The sequence below is a fragment of the Scardinius erythrophthalmus genome, assembly GCF_964197995.2.
Source record: "Scardinius erythrophthalmus genome assembly, chromosome: 22".
In the NCBI taxonomy this organism is placed as follows: Eukaryota; Metazoa; Chordata; class Actinopteri; order Cypriniformes; family Leuciscidae; genus Scardinius; species Scardinius erythrophthalmus.
Window position 1 is genome coordinate 25,102,663 of NC_138242.1, and position 14,702 is coordinate 25,117,364.

Here is a 14,702-nt window from a genome sequence, read left to right on the forward strand (position 1 = left end):
TTGTTCGGAAGCGCTAGGACTGAAATCAATCCAGTCCGCACCCCACAGAACCTTGAGTTTAATCACGTCAAACTCACTACTCCAACACAGACCCAGGCCATCTGCATGGTTTCATCTCTCTTACCCAATTCTCAGTGCCATTTGAGTTCAGTTTAGAATAAAAAGGAGGATGCAAAATAATATACAGTGTAATCAGTCGGACGTACAGTGGCACAGTACTCATTCAGTAAATGCACAGCTAAACAGATGTGTTTTGAGTCTGGATTTGAATGTGACTACTGTAGGAGCACATCTGATTTCTTCTGGAAGGTGGTTCCACTCACCGTGCTTAGAGTGAACCCTTGGTATTTCTAGCTGATGTGATCCTAATGATCTGAGTGATCTGTTAGGTTTATATTTAGTGAGCATATCTGTAATGTATTGAGGTCCTAGGCCATTGAGTGATTTATATACCAGTAATAATACTTTAAAAATCAATCCTAAATCTAACTGGGAGCCATTGTAAAGACCAGAGGACTGGTGTGATGTATTCATATTTTCTGGTTCTGCTCAGAATCCTGGCGGCAGCGTTCTGTATGAGCTGCAACTGTCTTATGGTCATTTTGGGAAGGCCAGTGAGGAGTCCATTACAATAATCCACCCTGCTGGTGATGAAAGCATGCATCCATGTTTGTTTCCAAACGCAATGACTTCAGTTTTGTCTTTGTTTAACTGAAGAAAGTTTTGGCACATCCAACTGTTGACTTCATCAATGCATTGGCACAGGGAGTCAAGGGGGCTGTAGTCGTTAGGCGATAGGGCTAAGTAGATCTGTGTGTCGTCTGCATAGCTGTGGTAAGCAATTTGGTTCTTTTTCAATATTTGGCTCAGTCGGAGCATATACAGGTTGAACAGGAGTGGGGACTGAGGGACTCCGCATGTCATGGATGTCCATTCAGACTTATGGTCACCTATACTCACATAATAACCTCTTCCTCCTAAGTATGACCTGAACCAATTTAGGACTATCCCAGAAAGCCCGACCCAGTTTTCCAGCCTGTCAAGAAGTATGTTATGATCGACAGTGTCAAATGCAGCACTGAGATCGAGTAGTATCGCCTTTCTGATATTAATGATTTTCTCAGATTAGAAGGAAACGAACTCATTGCATTTGCTGTCTGGGAGCATTTCACTGGGAATCTGGTTTGGGGGGGAGGTTGTTAGACTCTCTACAATAGCAAAAAGAGTGTGTGTGTTATTTATGTTTCTGTTTATAATATTTGAGAAGAAAGTCTGTCTAGCTTTGCCTAGCTCCACACTGAAAGCATGAAGGCTGTCTTTATAGATGTTATTATAATGGACTACAAGTTTTGTCTTCCGCCACATGCGCTCAGCTTTTCTGCATTTTCTTTTCATATTTTGCACTGCTGTTGAGTTTCTTCAAGGTGCTTTTTGTCTGCCACTCTTCTTCCTGACTTTCACAGAAGGAATATCATCAATTACACTCTGTACTTTTGAGTTAAAGGACTCAAGGAGAGAATCAACAGAGTCTGCAGATATGCTTGGTGTTAAGGATATAGCCTTCATAAATAGCACACTAGTGTTCTCATTTAAGCATCTCTTCTTGACAGGCACAGATCTAGCTTCAATAGTAGGAGAGATCAATTTATCAGAAAAAATACAGAAATGATCAGACATCATCATCCACATTATCACTAAAGAAATATCTAAGAAAGTCCCTGAAAACTACAGATTAGGGTATGAACAAGATCTTATATTACAGTATGAGCAATTTTATAGTCATGGTAATATAACCTAGTTATTTTGCCGAAATGGAACAAAAATGGTTAATATTTTAAAATACTTCAGAATACTTCAAATATTTTAAAATACAAAAGTACTTTATAACATTTAATTATCCTCTTTTTATTTGGAACTTACACCAAAAGATAAGATAGCGCCTCCTCTAAATGATCATTGGATGAGCCACATTCAAAGCTCTTTAAAATATTTTTTTACTGCATGTGTTTGTGTCCATGTAAAAATGACATAAGACTGAAGCGGTCCACTGATAGCCCCACAAGTATACAGTATCTATTGTAATATAAACGGTAAGGCAAAATTACTACAGATGAAATTAAACTATGAACTTGAAAGATTACAATGATATATATGATCTGACGCATTATATCAACTTGATTCTAGGAGTGACGTTCAATTCGGTCCAGTTGCTGTATATCATTTCTTATCTCTTCAGATAAAAGTGTAATGTACTGTAGCATCTAGCAAACGCAAGTCATCTGTGATCCCTCAGAAGGGTTTGTTTCACTTGCCTTATTTAGCTGTGTGGTGTTTTCTGGCATTCTCCTATCATAAACAGCCACTCTTGTGTGAACGGAGTGATCTTCGTGTTCCCAGGCTGTTTTCATATCTAAAGCCTGCTAATTCATCCACTCTCATGCTTCATGAGGAAAAAAAGAAAAGAAAATTATCTTATGAGAGGATAGAAGTCAGACATGATGTTGCATAAGGGTAATTGTAATTGTGCCACATCAAGAAAATTTTGCAACAGTAAAGATCAGTGACAGATGTCACATTGCAAAAAATCTTTATTTTTATTTTGGTGCAATGTTGTAAGTAGGCGGTCAGTTTTACAGAAGTATTCAATGAGAACATGTTTTTCTCATGGGTCAAAATACTAAAGACCGCTCATCATGCGCTGACACAATGATCATGTTTCTGAAATTACTCAACATATGCAAAAAAAATGACTCTTTTACATGCTATGATAAATCTGACAAACGCAGCATTTCATTAACATATTACATGTTAGAGCTATGAACTTATGAGTATGCATCAAAATTGAGTAGTAGTGCTCATGTGAGCCATGACAGTTTGAATCTTGCTTGCAACCTTAAAGGGTTAGTTCACCCAAAAATGAAAAATCTGTAATTAATTACTCACCCTCATGTCGCTCAAAACCCGTAAGACCTTCGTTCATCTGAAGCGACCAATATACTTTGTTGTGTGCAAAAATAAATAAATATATAAACGACTTTTTAACATTTCTTCTCATTAATAGCAGAATTTTCATTTTTGGGTGAACTAACCCTTTAGACCAAGGCACTTACACACCTGACATTGTATACTATAAATATTGTTTCCTCTATTGTTAGTCACTAAATGCGTAACATTTCCTCATTCTGCCTTCAATTTCTCCTCCACTATTCCTTCTATCCCTACAAATAAAAGTGCCAAAAAGGCTTTTGAAGCCATTTTAAAGCAAACCTTATCAATGAAAAGAAAATCCAAAGAATTGAGTTAGCTCAGACATTGTCCTACAGTGTGGGTGGCTAACACAGAAGAAAAAGTGAGGGATCCCCACACTCTTATATTCTATTGCCAAACACCTTACTTGCGCAGAAAGAAAATGTTCAGCAACAAAGAAGTCATTGTGTTTCCATGTTCAGTTGAAAAAAATGCGGGGTAGTGGGCGTTGGGGGATGTGGAAACAGACCACCGATTAGGATGGGCACCAAACGTTGCCAACATGTGACAGGTGTGCGCCCCTTTCCTCGCCCACTCCATAGCTTCCTCCTCCTTACACCCACCCAAACTCAACAGTGGGTCATTTCCTTCTTTAACGTACAATGTTGGCAGTTGGCAATAACACATGATTCCACTGGAGGTAGAGGTCAGCTGCTTCCCACTGTAAAACATATTACATTTCTTCTTCCATCATCCATATCGGTATAATGTCTTACTCTACACACACAAAGAAATATTACACAGCAGGGCTATTCACAGACTCCAGTGGACTAGAACTTTGATCAAATGTCATCTATGACGGTACGGAAAAAACATCAGGTGATGTAAGGGTGAAGTCTTGAGAAAGCCGGGTATGATGCACCAAATACATAAACACTGGAAAGCAAACATGTTTAGCTTATAATTAAAACTTTTACCCTCACCACTGAAAAAACTCGATGACACCCGGCAGTTATGGAGGGGGATTTCCAAGTGTTTTGTAAACACAAAGAAGCAGGTACTAAATCAAATGATGTGCTGGGTAGGTCGAGATAGAGATATGGCATTTTAATGTACAAACAAATCAACAGGAAAACCAATAGTCTCCAACAGGGAAATGATATGACTACTGGAGGATCATGCATGAAAGAGCACAAAGAAAGGAGGAGAATCACATCTGTGATGTTTTGTTTCAAATGAGAAAGGGAGAATAGGTGATAAAGAACAACAGGGGTGTGTTTATAGAGACATTGAGTCTGGGTTATTGTGCTGACCCAATGCTGAAAATTCCCTGATGAATTCTTTTTCCCGCTTAGAAGTAATCAGAATCCTATGCAAATTAATTAAATCCCATCCATTTGGTAAATCCGTTTGGATTAACGATCTGATCGAGCCATTACTAGTTAATGTGGTGGGAGTCAGAGCTTGCTATGCATCAGCTAGGGTTGCATCCTTGTGCCAGTGGAAATCAGTACAAATACATGGTAAACCTAAAGCATGCCCATGATTCAGCCAAGTAGAACATGTTTGTCCTGGATTAACAGCCGTGGTTGGTCCTGGAACAATATTTCTATTAAACAAGCCCTATGCTTAACCCTAACCCAGACGTCTAAAATTTGACTGGTTGACAGGAATGTTGTTCCTGGACCAACAACGATGTTGTTCCGAGAACATGTAAATCACTTGAAGTATAAACCTGGAAGAAGAGCTGCACAAATAATCATAATAAAATCAAAATTGCGATATGGATTGTTAAATGAAATAAGTATAGCCTACATGTGCTGTGTGCTTTAGAGTGGAGCATTAAAAAAAGTGTTGTGAGCTAAACAAACTTAAAGGCCTTCCTTCATTTTACTGACAAAATAAAAGCCTAGTGTTTAATGTGTAAATGTGGTGAAAGTGGAGAAATAAAGACAAAATTGAAAAATGACAATTAAAAGTTATTTTGCTTGGATATCGAAGCTGCAGCAATATGACAAGTTAAATGCAGTTCAAATGTCAATGGCACAAAACCAATCAAAATAAATAATTATTAATCAAATAAATATTTCTTTAAATTAATTAATAGCATTATAATTTTCTCTGACCAAATTGTTTGTCATACTGCAGTTCAAAAATATTGCAGTTTTATAATTTAATAAAAATAAATAAAGTAATTTGTTATTTTTGCTTAAACATCTAAACAGCAGCACTATGAGAAATTAAATGTTTATCCTATAGCAGTTCAAACTGCAATTGCACAAAATTAATAAACAAATAAATACATATTTATGTATGTGTAATTGCAATTTGAACTGCAATATGATACTAATGTGGCCACACAAAATCATATTGCTATTAATTAATTAATTAAAAATCTTTATTTATAACAATATGAGTTTGTTTGGCCAAATTGTGCACCCCTACCCAGAAAGCATTAAATCCAGTTAAGCAAAAAAAAAAAAAAACAGTGAACAATAAAATGACTTTTAAAAAAGTACAACGCCTAGTAATTACATTCAACTGGACAGAAACAATAACGGTAACTCAAAATGACTTCTTAACCCTTCAGTCATAAATAATTTATAAGAAATCGTAGGGGAAATCTCAAATGGTAAAATACTTTCCCCCATATATATATTTTTTTTTACCAGCCATGTGAAAAGCTTAACTGTAACTATCAAAGCATGGCATCATACAAGCGTCACTGGAGTTTACATAAGCGTGTATGCCGGTGGTTTGAAGTGTGCGAGTCAGTGCTTTCAGTAGAGCTTTATTTGTGTGTGTTTGGGTGTGGGGGTTTAAGTGGAGACTCTGAGTCATTCGATGGACGGGCTGTTCATTTGCATGAGGTGAAATCCCTGGGCAGGCAGTGATATGCTGACAGAGGCAGCAGAACGGGGAGAACATTCAGACTACTCCTCACCAGCAGCACCCAAGCGAGCAGACGGGCTGATGGTGCTCATCTGGGCGAGGTGTTAAACGCTGACAGCCGAAGCGCAGTTCTGAACCGTCTGCTCATCCTAATGAAGCAAGCCAATGTTCGCCCTCATCTGTCGGTTGCAGCTGATGGAGGTGAAAAATTGTAAGATGCATGAATCATATTTCTTCTCTAGCTACCCGATCTTTCACATTTTACTTCACAAACAAATCAATGAAGAATCCCCTAACAACTCATCTTCTCCTCGCTTTGTCTTGCCGCCTGTCTCTCTCAAACAGTCTCTCGCTGTATAGAGTTTATGCAGTGCAATATCCATGAGCCTCTCTTCATCAGCCCTTTTCTCACACTACCTCTTATGTCAGTCGCATGCAGCTGGGCTTTGAAAAGGAGGAGTATTTGGTGTCATATTTCGGTGCAATGGGAACACAGAAGGGAGGGTTGCCTGGTTAGATGGAGAAAGGGATAGATAGACACAATAGCGCAGAGTCTTGTTTGAAGTCTGAACCACAGATTCTGTGTCTTGGCTTTACACCACATTGGAGTTACCGGCACCCCTCAGGTTCCAAACTTAAGAAATTGGCAACTCAATCCCTCCCCCAAGGCAGAAAGAGTTGGAAAGAAAGGGCAAAAGTAAATGAACAGGATAGAAATATTTTCAGTATGCTGTCAGAAAGCAGACACACACAATGGCTGGTCAAATAGCTGAGGCTCAACGTCACTGTAAAGTCAGAAGGGGAATTTTGGAGTTTCGTGAGCCTACGCCCCGCTGGTTTCATTCCCAGCAGCAGTGGAGCCGAACTTGGGTTCCTTAAACCTCAGGGAGAGAAACTAAGAAAGGGTTCAGACCTTATGCATTCATTGAACAATTATAGAATATCTGTTAAAATATCTGCACAAACAATAATCTATGCCTAGTCCAACTTACTGGTTACTTCTCTATAAGCATATTTGGTAGTTAGTTGTATGAATGGGTGAGGGATCAGCAGTGCTGCTGACTTCCTAACACAGCCATAATGGACCCATTGAAATTGAATACCCATTCAGTCTTTTGTACTGAGGCCTTTATAGCATGATTGAACGATTCAATTATTCAATATCCTGCTTTGTGCAATTTATTGATTCTTCTTTTTTCCAGTTTCCATTATCCTGTTACCCTTACCAACAGGATTCATTAACTGGCAGTCTAGAGAGCAGTTCCACTGCAGCAACAACATCTAATAGGAAGCTTTAAGAGGGGACTCATGAGGCGTATTCACAAAGTGATATACTACAAATGAAGGACTTTCAATTTCTATCTGCATTTTAAGTCTAGTTCACTTGCTCTCTGAATGCTAAAATAGCTTAGTTAAAATGAATTGAAGCTGTTTGAAATTTCCTGCTGTTTTGGACCATGAAATGAGATGATGGCCCATTCATGTAACAAAAACTGATGTTTATCAGTGCCGATTATGCATAATTTAATAGCTCCATGGCTGTTGTAAATACATCCTCCCTTACTGATAAAACCAGGGCATTAAATATTTATCTAGCCAGGGATTAAGATGGTGTTACATACAATACATCAAATGTGTCTAAGTTGACCACCTCAGGGCCAAGCTTCCTGTAAACAGAGTATTCACTTCCTGAATTTAGGATGCTTCAGAACATGAGAAGTCTCAAAATGCCACTCTGAGCTGGACATATTTTTCATGGACATCTCAAAACTCCCTTGGTTAGCTCTGTGGAGTACTGCCTGGATGGTTGGAGCTAGTTAGGAATTCTTTATACATAACAGAGGATGAGAGTATACAGACAGGCACACGAGGAAGAGAACAACAAGCAATCTCACAAAGTCATCGGTTCCAGAAAGAGCTAGGTACTAAACACAGAGACCTGGCCGGATCAACCTGCTCAAGGCAAAGGGCCAATTGCATCAGTGTGCCATTAGCAAATGTCAGCTTAATAGTCTAGGCACGTAATGATCAGGTGGATACCCTGAGTGTGGAGATAAGGGCTTGCGTATGCTTCCATAAATTTATCGTAAAAACATTTGCTTATATGCAACACACGTCACGGTTGATGACAGAGATGTTGCCTCATAACTGATGTGGCCTTAGCATTTCCTCTTAATATTTTAATGTACAGTCTAAACATGTAAAATGTTCAAAGACAAGAAGGGATTGCCCAATAAAAGTCTTTTCAGACTATTGATTTAGTTGTGTAAAATGTAAAAGTCAAATTTCTAACTATTTAAATATACATTGCTAATGTATATTGTATAAATACTTGCAAATACTGTAATATTGTAATACAAGAGTGCCTTGCCTTTATAGGATATGATGACATTAATTAATAATTTGATTAATTCAATTAATTTAGACAATCTTCTTAAATGAAAATAAAAATCATTTATTTAATTAGAAACCTAAATTGACTGATTTTATAAATCTTGAATATTGACTTAAGCTTTTCCATCATCATTAATAGCTACATGACTCTAATATGTTTGCTTTTGGAATAATTTAGAAGCTTGTAATAAGGTTTGCTAACAGAAGAAGCAGAATTATTAAGTTGTCTGTCCACACTGCCAAGGAAATATGTATTTGGTTGTCCACCATTCGCAGATTATGGTACAATGTATTCAGGGTCCAAACTGATGACTCAGTGTAATGGTGATCATGACAGCATTTTGTGGACTACCCAGAAATGGGAGGTGGACAAGGGGTTCAGAGTGTGTATTACTGGAAAAACAAGCTGACCGTAAACACACACACACACACACACACACACACACACTGATCACTTCACAGTGGCCTGTTGCCCACGATTGACCTCTCTCTCTCTCTCTCTCTCGTACACACCAAACGGACAAGAACACACACTGAAAAACAGCAGCAGCTGGTGTACATGACACACAATCCTGGAACAGACCCGCAGAGCTGGTGCTGTTTTTCAGGAAAATAATGTAATGTGTATATTTCATGTTGTTTTCCCAGTCTACTGTTGTGCAATCCATGCTCAAGTTCAATCGTTCTCAAAGTTGATATCACACTGTGCTTTTGGTAGTCTAAATCATCTATGTACAAAGGGAAACAGCACTCCTCCCAGATCCATTTTGTATCTCAACTTACGTGACACCAACAGTCGCCTGGTGATTGATGTATGCTGCTCCGCTGATTTTTGTTTGTCTTATCCTCTGCTTATGTTTCTCGTTACACATCTTACATTTCAACCGGGTACATAATCTAACAAATGGCCTCAGTTGAATTCTGACATGCCATCAAAAAGGAATCCAACAGCAACAGAGTATTTACAGCATTGGCGAACTATGGCTCAATTCCTGGGTTTGTGGAAAACAGCGGGACACCTCAAGAATGCCATTCGCAGTGTATGTGTTTTTGGAGAGGAGTGTGTGGTGGGAGAGAATTTGATGCTCTAGACGACTGTGGGAAGAGAGAGGGGGCGAACTTGGCTTAGGTGCTACAGGGACGGAGAATAGGATTGGCCCCCTTACAGATCTTGTACATTGAGGCATCAAAGAGCTTACAGCGCTGCTTCCCACGATAGACACCACGCACCCTGTCAAACACATCCCTCCCCCCAACAGGATCACAGATAAGTCACCATGTCTGCGCTCATTCTTTCTTGTTTAATGAAATTCCAAACTATTCCTACGCTTCTGTTAGGAAAAAGGTCTTTGTGCATGTAGCTTCTGAAGACTTGTCTTGCAGTGATGGGAGAAAACGAGACAGTCTAACTAAATCGATTTACAAAGCTTTTTGATCAACTCACCAGCAAGGTCATAAACTGACTGATAACTAAAAGTGTCATGTAATGGCTAATTAGAGTGAAGCCACTGATCTCATATTTCAGGTCAAGTAAATTGTGCCAAATAGTGGCAAAGTAGACCAAATCCAAACGAACTGAGGTTTGAAAAAGAACAGCAAAATTCTTGCATATTTCTAAAGGGAGTGAGCAATTGCACCATGGTTGCAAAGTGTTGCTGTGGGTTGAGCAAATTGCCAAGTATCACAAGCCCTAAGGATAATATGGTGAAGAGAAGCAAGAGAACAACTGTTTTACAAAGCGCTATTGGTCTTCATTCAAAAATGTACTCTGAAGGAAATCTTCAGGCTTTGTTTAGGTGGATTCGATTAGGTGCTTTTTAACTGAAAGAACACAAGAGGCCTGGTTGGCGTCCCTTTTCTGGGCCTCTTTGTTGAGATGTTCTTGCAGCTGTGGAAAAAGCAAATGGAGCTTGCCCTGTGGCCATGCTGGGATTGGGTGGGGATCTGACCTCTGAATCATCTGCAGTCTAAAACTGATTTTCAACATTGTAAGCTATTAACTGTATATCCATATTTGGTCTAAAATATTCAACCATCTTTACTGAAAAACAATTTCCATTTGAAAAACGTTCAAATCAAAGTGTCTTCAACACAAGTCAAACCGCTAATGGCTTCATGGTTAATATCCAATACACTGATCTCATGCGCCATTCCTTTTGGTTCCACATTAAAGATGTCATGGGCAGAATAAGGCACAGGCCCCCACATAGACACAGATCAAAACATTTCCATCTGAGCCATGTCTTCAGAAAGAGCTCATTAGATTCCAGCCACTTGCTGTGTGGGTCAGCACCATGTGCACCAGTTATCACTGGCTTTAGTTAGCCGTTTTCCACCATTCATGTGATCTGGAGTGCAATTTATTCTACAATCTATTCCACTGAATCAGTATAATGATTCTTCGTGCAATGGCAAGCATCTAAGAGCTGTTTAGTCTCAGTGGGGTAAGTTCACTAGAAAAGACCTGAAACTTATAAATATGTAGATACATAGATGTTTTCCCCTGCCCTATTTAGAGTTTGCCTTTTCATGTTAACCTGCGTTAAGCACTATTTCATCTCCATAAACACTACAAATGAGTTGGTGCAGGTTTCTGTTGTGTTTTTCGGCATTTCTGAAAGACTGAGGTGTTGGAAAGTTTATATCACACAGTGGTAATTGCAGTATTGTCAGGATGTTTTTAGGTGGTTCCCCATGTCTAAGTCCCCAGACTAACAGTAACTCAAAAACACCCAACAAAAAGCATGGAAAAACAAGCCAATGGAAAAATAAATGAACGTTGTTATTCGTGCACAAATGATTACAGATGTCATTTTTTACTAAAAAAAAACTATGTAACAACAATATAATATGAAAGCAGAGGTGGATCTGTGCATGGAGACTCTGCAATACTGCTATTACCTGACGCTTCCTGTCTGTTCTCTTAGACCTAAGAGTTTTTGACCTGTTGGCCCAGACGGAATCTGCAGACATTTTCTTCATTGATTTTGAGGAGAATATCTGTGGAACATATTTTGAACATGTTAAATCGGAGCTGAGAGCAGATTTTTATTAGTAACTGAAAGCACAAGGAAATTATGCTTTTATTATGCTAAATTACTCAGAAAATGAGTAGAACTTCTTAATTATGGGCGTTCCAATTTGAGAGAATCTGCAGTGCTTTCTGTGGAATTCTAAAGGTGCAGATTCCGTGTGGGTTTATACTCATAATTCTGTGGAAGAAAAAGAGAATGTATCAAATTACAATGAAAAGACTGGAGACTTTTGAACACAAATATTGTGACAAACCATTCTTACATCTGATAAGAAAGCTGTGAAGACTGAAGAAAGAATGTGATATTTGTGCTATGAAAGTTTATCATAAACTAGTCAGGCTGCATTATTTATGTAAACTCAGTGCTTACTACTGAAAAGAAAGCTGGGAGGCGTCAGCATCCATGTGCCTGTGGACCTGCATTTCGACACAATTATTGCAACACTGTAGAGCTTAGTAATACGGTCCTGCACATAATTCTAAGCAGAGGGAAACAAGGTCACATGTGGGCATGCAGAAGCACCCATTCTCCGCTCAGCGGTTTAGTCCCAAAGACGAATGCCGTACATTTCCAAGCACACACACTGCACACCTGAAAGATGACAACCAAACTCAAGCACAGCCTAAGCTTTCAAAAGATATTCAAAACACTTTAACTTGGCTATTGATAATAACAATTCTGCATTGTTGAGTTTTCAATAATATTCTTAAATTAACAAAGGCAAATAATGAACAATAATGCACAAGCCCTTTCTTTAAGGCTCCTGGGTTTGTTTTAGAGTCTGAGGTTGATTTTACATTGGCTTTTCCTTTGCTCCACTATGACAACATGCTCTCCGAGTTCGCTTTTGACTTCTTTTTAATGTACTGAATGTTGTATCACTGGAAACTTCAGCCTAGTTCTTAGAATGTGTCTCACCACAACCGGTATTCTTAGAGTCAAGGACTTGTCAGGGTTGTTTAAAATATTCTCTCTAAAAAGACCAAGTGCAAACTGACATTTCAAGACCTTTCACACTTTCCTTTCCACTATATATCAGTTTAATTTAGATTTGAGAACATGCATTAAGCTAAAACCTGATAAAAAACTTTGTTTAAAACACAAATCCACATTTTAAATCATTACATCTCTCAGTTAACCTTCACTCTGTCGAGTTCCATTTTTTAAATCTGTGCATGATGTCATATGTGAGTTTGCGCTTGTGCACACACCCCCTCACGCACACCCCCACCCGAACTTCCCTATGTCCCAAATTCCGTTTTCACTAAGCTGACACAGACATTCTTACTTCTGCATGCTCAAACTTCATCAATGGAAAGTAGTTTCATTCAAATGACCTTTCAATAAACAACAATTAGACCTCTGATGCAAAACGCATGTTGTCTTAGTCATTGGGCAAAAACCGAATTGCACAGCTGAGGTAATGATTTCCTGTTAAACGAAATAAGTTTATATTTGAGCTTCTCTAGAACTGTTACACTGTGGCTTGAAAGAAAAGTGATCGAAGGTTTAAAGAGACACATCTCGAATCAGCTGACTTGGGCAGGAAGCGACCTCAGCTAGTACTTGGAAAGGCTTTTCTTCGTACAACAGCCTACAGTTCTAATTAAATGCCAGATAAAAGGGATGCTGAACCGCTAAACCCAAAAAAAGAATGAAAGCAAAAGTTGCCTGACATGCATATATCTATAGAGTACAGAGCGTGTATATTTAGATACATGCCATATATGACTTTACTGATTCATTCTATGTAATATAAAGCAGCACAGTACACAATATATCATGAGATCAAGGAAATATCATACAGATTAAATTAATTTTTCTATTTCATTTAACTGCTTTAAAGCCTTGATAGAACAAGAAATCAATGCAGTACACTTCGTCACCTCAGCAACAAAACTTTCACAGATATTATTTTTTAATTAGATTCCAAAGCTCAGGAGGAATAAACGTTAACTGAAATCAAATTAAATATAAACATTTTAAACTTTTATTTTCAGATTTTATTTGATTTCAGCTAGGCTAGTTGCCAAGGAATCAATTCTCAAATAATACAAATATAAAAATAATAAAACTTCATGTTTGAACCCCTAATAATAATAAATGACAAATCACAACAAAACTGCTAAAACTTTCAAATGAAAATGCTAAAAATATAAACTTTTATTTTAAATATTTAATAATTATTTATTTATTATTATTATTTAATAAGTCTCTATTTGCTCTCCATTTAATCGCATTGAGTAAAGTAGCTGAATGCAAAAATGTTTTGAGTTCAGTGTAAATAATGATATCATAATTTAATGATTTGAAAATTCATTTTAGATTTGGCTGCATTATAGATCGTTACCTCACCTCTTAATTATATAAATTACATTTTATGCATAAAGTATAAAAAGCATCCTAAAAACCCATGCATTGGATCACAAATAAATTGTTATTATTAGATGTGCATGCCCCAGTCACAATGATAAAATTTCCAAGCAAGAATGTATTTAGATACACAAGTTGTACATATTTCCCCACGCAACTACACTACAATTAATAAAAACTGTATCCAACAGGGACAAAACAAGGAAGAAGAAAAAGTGGTTTCAGGACTGAAACAAAATCATGTGCTTTCTTAATGACCATCACTCTGTGATGACATCAAACTCACGTCTTTGTATTTCCAGAGGCAGAGCATTGTCTGCACTTCTGCTTTTTGATATCATCAGAACAGCCTTTGAATGCATCGTTTCATATTTAAATAACACCCAGCAAGGGGAAACTGATCAAACATCAGCATTTTTGGCATATAGACCACAGAACAGAACCATCACATTGACAGTGAGTAATTCGGATACCTGTGTGCACATACCATACGACCGCACAGAACAAAACAGTGGCTCGTGCTGAAAACAAAACATCTGTTTTTTTCTGTCCTCATTTAAACAATGCTTCAAACAGGACCAACAGCGCCCATGGTTTGGCCCCATACATCCGTATGAGTCAGCCTGTGCAAATGAGGGAAACGTCCCTCCGCAGCCTCAGTGCAGAGGGAAACATTTTTTTTTTTTAAAGGCTTGTGTTATTTTTGTATGACAAATGAATCATCGGCCATGCATTTTAAATATGTTAACCCTGTCTGCTTTTTTCTCGGAAACCCTGCTGATTAGGTCATACACGCTTAAAAATAAAGGACCCAAATCGTTTTTTTTTCAGTGATACTATAGAAAAAACATTTTTGGTTCCAAAAAGAACCTTTCACTGACCAGTTCTTTAGAACCATGTTTTTCCTAATGTGAAGAACATTAATAACCTAAAGAACATTTTGTTTCTTGGATGGTTCTTCGAGGAATCATAGAGGTCAATAAAGAACCTTTATTTTTAAGAGTGCATGTGAGCAGTGAATCAAAAAGAGAGCTTTTTTGT

General features: G+C 37.9%; 1 protein-coding gene across 2 annotated transcripts in view; it reads right to left on the bottom strand.

Moving 5' to 3' along the window:
• The window catches only part of bcl2a (BCL2 apoptosis regulator a), a 45,785-nt gene that overhangs the window by 12,305 nt on the left and 18,778 nt on the right, over nucleotides 1-14,702 (bottom strand). Inside the window, exon 2 of one of the 2 annotated variants that reach the window (XM_081352852.1) lies at nucleotides 2,313-2,440. The exons of the other annotated variant lie outside the window; for it this stretch is intronic. Within the exon in view, the coding sequence (XP_081208978.1) occupies nucleotides 2,426-2,440 (15 nt within the window). The 3' untranslated portion in view covers nucleotides 2,313-2,425. Of the gene's footprint in view, nucleotides 1-2,312; nucleotides 2,441-14,702 lie in introns of those variants that run through there. 2 annotated transcript variants of the gene reach the window in all.